Raw genomic sequence first — 7,944 nt, forward strand, 5'->3', positions numbered from 1 at the left:
CGAACAACAGGAGAACCAGCGGAGGCATCCCGGCGATTCCTCCGGCTCACGGCTCTTTTGATCCACTCAAGGAGAGCCGGACGGGCTCTGCGGAGACCCGGGGGAGGAGGGAGCCAAGCGAGCCGGCTCCAGAGCTCCTGTTTGCTGTAAATCCATCATCCACTGAGACAGGTTGCGAGCTCTGCAAGGGAGCTGGCCGAATGCATTCCTGCGCCAGTGCGCAGGCGCGGACAGGTAGCACCCTGCTCTTTATGACCAGGTGAGCAGTCGCGCTGGCAGGTAAAAGAAGGATTTGCCTAAAGAGATCGCAGGAGAGGCGAGCGGGCGGATCTCTCATTCCATGACCGGCCGGGGCTGTGTGATAGGCAGCCCGAAGCCATAATGTCACTCCTCGCAAAAATGGGGGACTGGCAGGTAAAACTTTTTCCTTGTCTTCTCTCCACCCCCACCCCCCCGCCGCAGCTCGCTCCTTCCTTCCTTCCTTCCTTCCTTCCTTCCTTCCTTCCTTCCTTCTCCTCCCGCTCTCCTGTTTTTGTCTGGGCTTTAAGGGTGGAAAGGGGAGGCATGGATCCAACCCAGGAAGATGATGAGCAGCCCACCGTTCCACTTGGGGATTCTCTAAGGGCATTGCCCCGAGGGGAAAAGGGCAACCTCGCGGGAACCCGGTTACAGGCTCTGCAGTAGGGAGATCGTTGGCGACCACTCAGCAGGTGGGGAGAGCCGGTGGCTTTCCTAAAGGGAGGCCCGCTGAACTAGAAACGGCGCAGCAGGGCTCGTGGCTTCTTCCTCGCCTAAACAACCCCCGTGGTTATTTCAGAGGAAAGTATTTTCTGCGACATGGAAAATAGTTTGAGCTTTTGATGATGATGATTTACCAGGGATTTGAGGAATGGTGTGTGTGTGTGCGCGCGCGCACTGAGGGGTAGTTCTCATTTTACAGTCCTCTCAAGCTGCTAGGTAGGAAAGATAATTTTAAAAGACCTGAGCTAAAGTCCGACTCCTCTTGCGAATGGTGAGTGTGTGAGAACATGTGTGTGTGTGTGTGTGTGTGTGGAGAAATACTAGGGTGTTTCAGGAAAAAGGGAGACCTTATAAGGTTTAATGGGAGGCGCCGGATCGGTCTGGCGCCCCGAGACGGGGGTGTCCCCTCCCCACTTTGTGGAAGTCCTAAATGTTTCTGGGGACGCCAGCGGGATGTATTGCCGCGTTCCGACGGTGAGGGCCGTTTCGTTTCGGCCTAGGCCTTCCAGACTTCCTCTATGGAAGGGCCTTCCTTTTGGAACGGATCTGGGCTCCCATTATTCCACTCTCCTGCAGAAAAGGGTCATATATTTTGAAAGTAAAAATAAAAATAATAAAATAAAATAGCATCTATTTTATAGGCAGTACATGTCGGGCTGCGAGCCCCTGACTCTCGAATGGTTTTAAAAAGAAGAAGAAAGAAAAGATGCTGCCACGAGTCGAGTCGGCCCGGCATGCCCACGCCTGCCCAAGGGCTAACGCCGGGCCTGTTCGCCGCTGCCCTCATCAGCGCCTCTCTGGTCACTTCCACGAAGGCGCCTGGGCTGCGGAGGCCCTGGGCTTCAGCCCCGAGATCCAGTCCTAGCGGCACCGTTGTTCAGCCTTGCAGAGTTAACCTGTGGCTCACGAAGCGCCCCGATTGCACTTAGCTCGCAGCCTGCCGCTCCTTTTCTTTCGGAATGGAGGAGGCGTTTCTTGACCCACAAACAGGAAAAGTGAACTTTGAACAGCATTGGAAATCGATGGCTTCTCTTTTCCAGCTCCGGATCAAATGAGCCAAAGAAAGTTTAATTTTAAACGTAGTCTTCTCCGTCTTCAACTTTCTTTCATTTTGGAAGAGTTTTGACTGCCTCAACTTCTAAACATATCTGGAACGACCTAACCCCCCCAAAAAAAAAACAGAAAAGGGGGGAAGGGGATCCCACTCATTTCTATGCGGCAGTTTACCATGTCCTTAAACTTCTCCTATTAAAAACGTCCACCGGACTTAAAATTGCTTAGCTTCGGCTGGATCGTTGGGTCCAAAAACAAATCCATTCCTACAAGGCACTATAAGAAAAACTACCATTGGTAGGTTTTCCTATATTGGAGCGTAACTGTACCTACAAGAAAGTTGATCGTAAGCACACTTCTGTGTAAAGTCAATTCCTGTAAAGGTACCTGGGAGTAAGTTCCAGTAAACACCCGTAGAATTGCATTGTGAATGAGTCTGGATCCGAGTCAAAACTAAATTAAACCAAGATTTTTAATTCACTTTATTTAAGATTTTTCTCGTTTGCTGGTATTGAACTGAATGGCATCGGCTTAAGCACAGGATTGATGGCAAAAATATTCCTCGGGTTGTAATATGCATGATACTCTGACCTCAATCACTCAGTACTCGAATTATTGGGCGGAGGGAGAAGGGAAGTGAGGGGGAGGGAAGAGAGAGGTAGTGGGGCCTTTAATGAAATAATGCCCCCGGTGGCCTAAAAATAATAGGTAAGGATGCAATTCTATGTATGTTTAGACTGAAAAAAGTCCTACAACTAGGACTTGTAGGGCTTTTTTTCGGTCTAAACACTCATGGGATTGCTCCCTAAGGGATCTGAGTTTTGTCTCCCCTGTCATTCGAGCACTCCTCTATCGTAACAGGAAGGAAGACCCCTTGATTTCGAATCTGTGGGACACGGCCCAATGGGATATTTAGGATCAGCGGGGCGTTACTTGCACGGGCCGGCAGAATTCTTCATGCCACTTCCTCCAGAGTAGTAGTCTCTCGTGGAAGGTAGGGTTAGTGGAGCAGAGGAAGTGGGCTATGTGAAACAGGCGCCGGTACACTGGCCATTACAATGTCACAGGGAAGTCAGAAAGGAGCGCGAGAAAAATAGTAATGCTTTTCAGCTTGTGGAGGCACCTCTGTGCGTACCTAGGTGTGTGCACGCGCGTGCGTGTGTGCATGCATCTGCATAGATGACTAGTGTCGGTTCCCGTGTGCGCTTGCAGCTCCTGGCTAGGAAAGTTTTCTGGATTCTAGGAGGCTGCTTCCAAATTAAATAAATACAAAAGGCAGGGGTGATATCCAATATTAGTCCTACTTAGAGGAGACCCGTTGAAATGAATGGGACTTGTTCGTTATGGCTGACTTCGGTCCAATTCATTTCAATGGGTCTACTCTAAGAAGGACTTACATGGGATGCGACCTTGGGTCCCCCCACCCAGGGCTCTGTCAGCTTTCGCAATCCTGAAGGCTTCCTGGGCCATCCGAAGTTTGGCAACGTTGCCGGGCTTGCCCCTAGGCATGCCGCTTTCTCCCCCGCGAGCCTCACGAGGGCGCTTCCCCGCCGCCGCCCCCCTCTCCCTGCAGGGCTATGGAGCCTTGGGCGGGTGGCGGTGGCGGTGGCAGATCTTCCGCTCCCGTTAGCGCCCGGGAGCCCGGTGGCGCAATCGCCACGAGGGGGCACATTGCGCCCACTGGGTGGTGGTGGTGTTTTTGGTCCGTGGCCCGTCCTGTCATCAGGCTGATGATGGGTGCTCAGACGCACCTGGGCTGCTCCTGCGTCTTGGGAGGGCGGGGGAGATCTCCTTTTCCGGAGGCCCTCTTTCTTGCCAGCTCACCACAGCTCCATTTGAACGTCAATGGGAATCGAATCGAGAAATTCCCGGGAAGTTTTGAAAAACAAAGGAAGATGGCAGGGAAGAAGAACCGGAGGCAGGGAGTGAGACCGGTGGTTCTCAAGAATGCAGAAAGGGGCTAAAGGAAACCGCCCGTTTCTCGGTCATCCAGAATCACTGGCCTTGTACTGACTTCTGATTTTGTTTGAGTCTCTCCCGGCCCGATCTACAAGCCGTTTAAGCCGGAGCAAATCCGAGTCGATACTGATTAAATTCCCAAAGGGGTCTTCATCCAGTTTCCTCCGGTTTCACTGTCTTATGTGCCCTGATAACAAAAAGCATCAGGCACCAATTTAGGGAAGCTTAATGACTGATCTTCCGGATGGGTAAATTGCAGCTGGTTTTCCTAGCGAAGGATGCCTCTGCCTTCTTGGACCTGTAGATCTCGCTGTGGTTCAACATTAGGAGCACTAAGGAGGGTTTCATTCCGAAGCCTGCTCTCCAGTTGCAGTTACAGGTAACCGCTTGATTCACACACACACACGCGAGCGCACACAAACACACACCTACTGGAATCGAGGCATTCTAGTTTCAGAATCAGCAAAAAAACCAACGATTCCTAGATTTATTTATGTATTTATTTATTTTTTAAAGGCCACGACCTACACCTGCCCTAACATGACAGGGGCTGTTTATTGACCACAATAAGCGCAAAGGTGGAAGAAAGTGCAAGACTTACTTTGTCTCAGGGAAACGGTTTAAACAGAGAGGTTGGGAAGGGCGCCACCTGAGCGATCCGAAATGAATTCGGATTTCTTCTTCAAAAAGTGTCACCCACTGTCAAAAAGCGAAGCGAATTAACTGTTTTGAAGAGGCCATGACGTCTGACCGGGATGTAGGAAAGTAAAAGAAGGCGCGACGTGTATGCCGGCAAAGAAACCCTTCCCATAGCTAGAGGCCAGGGTTGTAGTCAGTCCTCACTAGATTTAAGACCCCGACATCAATGCTGATCAAAAAAGCCATACCCAGGCTCCAGCCGGCGTGGATGTTATGCCAGCTGACCTCAAAAGCCCTGCTTCTTAATCCCAAGTGTGGTGGGATTAAGAAAAGCACTCTGCATATGCTGAAAAGGCACTTTTCTTCTTTTGACTATGACTTCATATATTCCAGGATGCATCCCCACCTGTTGAAAAGAGAGCTCGGGCTTCAGCCCTAGCCCCAAAGAAATCTCATAGGATGGCAAGAGTAAAGGAAATTCCGTGGATCCATCTCTGAGCCCACTAAATCGCACTGACTCCAACTTGGACCCTGTCCCCCCCCCCTTTTCCAGCCGTTCCTTAAGCGCGTGGCTTGGAAATAAAATAAATGCTGTTGCCTTGAATGCAATTTGCTTCAGCATGAACGTGATCGGCTTAGGATCGCCGTCCAAATCGCTTGGGCTCTAAGCATTTCTACCAACAGCCCCATCCTAAACATCTCCTTCGGTCTCCTTGATTTCGGCCGAACTTACCTCGAAGTTTTTTCGCTCAAGACAGCAGCCTTCGAGAATTCTGGAGCGGGCGTCATTCTCTCAGATTTGTTGCGCAAGTGCGGCGTTACACCAAAATGACCTTGGGCCAAAAACGCCACAATAAGCAAACAAATAATGGAAGACGAACTCCCCGGGATCCCCAGTGGGAAAACGTTCATTATTGTTAGATCACCAGCAAGTGGGTAGTGGGCTGTTATTCTTTCTCTAAAAAGAACTGATGCTTCAAAGCTTGGACTCACGATTGGGGGTGGGATGGGGGGAGAGAATAGGCCTCGATCTGCAAAATAACAAAACAAAACAAAAGTGCCAAAGAAGGTGAGAAAACCTTGTCCAGGAACTACCACAGGCGACAGCCAGAGAAAGGGAATTGAATACTTGCAATCCTACGCAAACTTCCTTAGGAGTTCCACCGAACACAGTGGTAGTTAGTTCTGAGTAAAGATGAATAGGGTAGCGCTGCACGGTTAATATCCTACCTATATCACAGTTAGAAGTAAATCGCTTTGGGACTAGTGCTACTTACTTCCGAGGAAACAAGCATAGGATCGGGCGGCAACGATGCAGTCCATTAAAATCTGTAGGAGTTTTCCTATTGGCTGCCATTGGATCAAAATTGCCTCTGTGTGGAAATCGCTTTCATTTCAATGTGATTTCCGAAGGAGAGAACTGGATGAATATTAGGCGCAGGGGTGTGTGTGTGTGTGTGTACGCGGGAAGAACAGATACAAGCGCAAAAGGGGGAGGAGAATTTGAGGGGTGGGGTGGGGGGAAAGATCATATAAATGATCCAACACAGAGGATCACATAAACTGTGACTGAAAAAACAAAGCAAAACCACCCTCATCTTAAAACCCCTTCCCTCCTCGCCTCTTCCCCCACCCTACTCCGCCAAGAATCCTGTAGTTTTAAAGTCGCTTTCGAGATAATTCAAGGGGAAAAAGCCAGCGGTGGCTTCTTGGCTACTTGCGTCCTGTGGCTTGCAGGTTGTTGCGCGGCTGAGCAATTGGCCTATGGTTGCTATGCTAATGAGCCGATTAGGCTGTTGGTAAAAGACAAGCTTGGAAAAGGGGAAAGTTTCGACCATTAGAGGGAGATCTCCGAGCGGGCACGGGAGATCGCCTCCTCCTCCTCCTCCCTCCCCCTCCCCCCCCCCTCCTGCTCAAGCACTCCAGCGGGCGCGCTCTGCATGCCAGAGGAGAGCGCAAGGCAGGCAGGCAGGGCAAATCAGCCGTCTCTCTCTCTCTCCCTCTCTCTCCCCCTTTCTCTTTCTCTGTCTCTCTAGTCTCTCACCACGCCAATCCATGAAAATGCTTTGGAAACTGACGGATAATATCAAGTATGAGGAATGTGAGGTAAGCGCTTTCCCGCGGCTGGGGCACACTTGAGAGGAGGACCCCACCCCCAGTACCCAGCCGTTCCCCACCACGCCAAAGCCAGCTGCGGGAGGGGGGACGTGGAGGAAGCACCTTGCAGTAGCTAGCGATGCTTTGGAAGACAAACTTCTGTGCTGGGCTACTTGGCAGATCTTCCATCTGGAGGCGAGGCGAGGCGAGGCGAGGCGGGGGCACCTTAGGGGGACAGACGGAGGCGACAGTTTTTTTGGAGGGGGGGGGGGTTAGAAGAAAAATCGACCTCGGCCCTAGTAGATCAGAAGGAGAGAAAAGCCAGAGACGGATCTTTCTGCACAAGCACCATTGCCCAAACAGCAGCGGGGGAGGGCTGGGAGAAAAGAAGATGGAATGAATGAGTCAAAGAAATGAATGAATGAGTACGAGAAAAGGCAACGAGACAAAGAGAAAACCCTTTGGAGTCAAGAGAGAGGAATCCCCAGAGATCTCCTAAGAGAGCTTGCGAAACAGACTCCTGGGATCCACAGGTCTGCTGATCCACAGCGAGCGACTTCTGTTTATCTGCTCTGGATCCTTGCCACTTCCGCGTCGAACCTGCCTGGTTGTGCTCCCCTTGTTCGTCTTCTACGCTGGTTGATGAGGGTTTGATGAGAGCAGCATGGCTTTAAGCACGCCTTTCAAACTCAAATGCCGCCTCGAAGGCGTTGCTATTGGGAGATGCCTGGGAGCTGAGATGGTGTGGAGGATACACAGACAGGGATAGGTGTCTTCTGTAGACGGTGCCAGGGACGACGTCTGCCTGTCCGTTCGCCTGACACAGGGCGCATCCCTGGTCACTGACACATTCTGTGCATAGAATACTGTGATGTTACAGAGATAATGTCATATGTATGTATGTGTGTGTGTGTATATATATATACACACACACACACACACACGTTGCAAAGTGTGTGCAATTTTGGGAAGGTTTATATATGATAAAAGAGAAGTTTAATATGTGGTTTAATAGAGAGGGACCTGGTTTAAGAGTGTGTTTGGATGGACAGACAGGCACGGATGGATGAATAGGATGAACCGCTAGAGTGAAAACAAGGGTTGCTATTAAATAGGCGCATGTCGAAGTTGTGTACGTAAGGTGACACTGTTAAATGCTTTAATCGGTTTTGGTTTCCCCCGCTGATAGATTGCGGAGACAATGCCATCTTAACCCGAATCTCTATGTGATTTTTCTCCCTTTCAAAAATCTGTTTTGTGGGTCTTTGTTTCCCATCCCAGTCCAATGGATCGGTGTGCAGTACAAACACACGCGCATTGATGCAGGTACACAACACAGGCACACACACGTTTCTTTCCTTAATGCTGTGCACAAGGTAGAGTCCGGCAAGCGACAGTCTGGGAGATTAATTAAGAAAACAAATGTGGGTTGGTGTTGAGATTTATGACTCCTTT

General features: G+C 50.3%; 1 protein-coding gene across 4 annotated transcripts in view; it reads left to right on the plus strand.

Annotated features, from left to right (window-relative positions):
* The first annotated feature begins 277 nt into the window (after positions 1–277).
* The window catches only part of TFAP2A (transcription factor AP-2 alpha), a 64,268-nt gene continuing 56,601 nt past the window's right edge, over positions 278–7,944 (plus strand). For 2 of the 4 annotated variants that reach the window (XM_084850353.1, XM_084850352.1), the window contains exon 1: positions 278–414. In XM_084850353.1, the coding sequence (XP_084706479.1) occupies positions 382–414 (33 nt within the window). In that variant the 5' untranslated portion in view covers positions 278–381. Of the gene's footprint in view, positions 415–6,338; positions 6,499–7,944 lie in introns of those variants that run through there. The other 2 variants (XM_084850350.1, XM_084850351.1) reach the window with 1 other exon arrangement.

The sequence above is a fragment of the Heloderma suspectum genome, chromosome 4 (assembly GCF_057233095.1).
Source record: "Heloderma suspectum isolate Gila_16-S chromosome 4, 16-S_ref, whole genome shotgun sequence".
NCBI lineage: Eukaryota > Metazoa > Chordata > Lepidosauria > Squamata > Helodermatidae > Heloderma > Heloderma suspectum.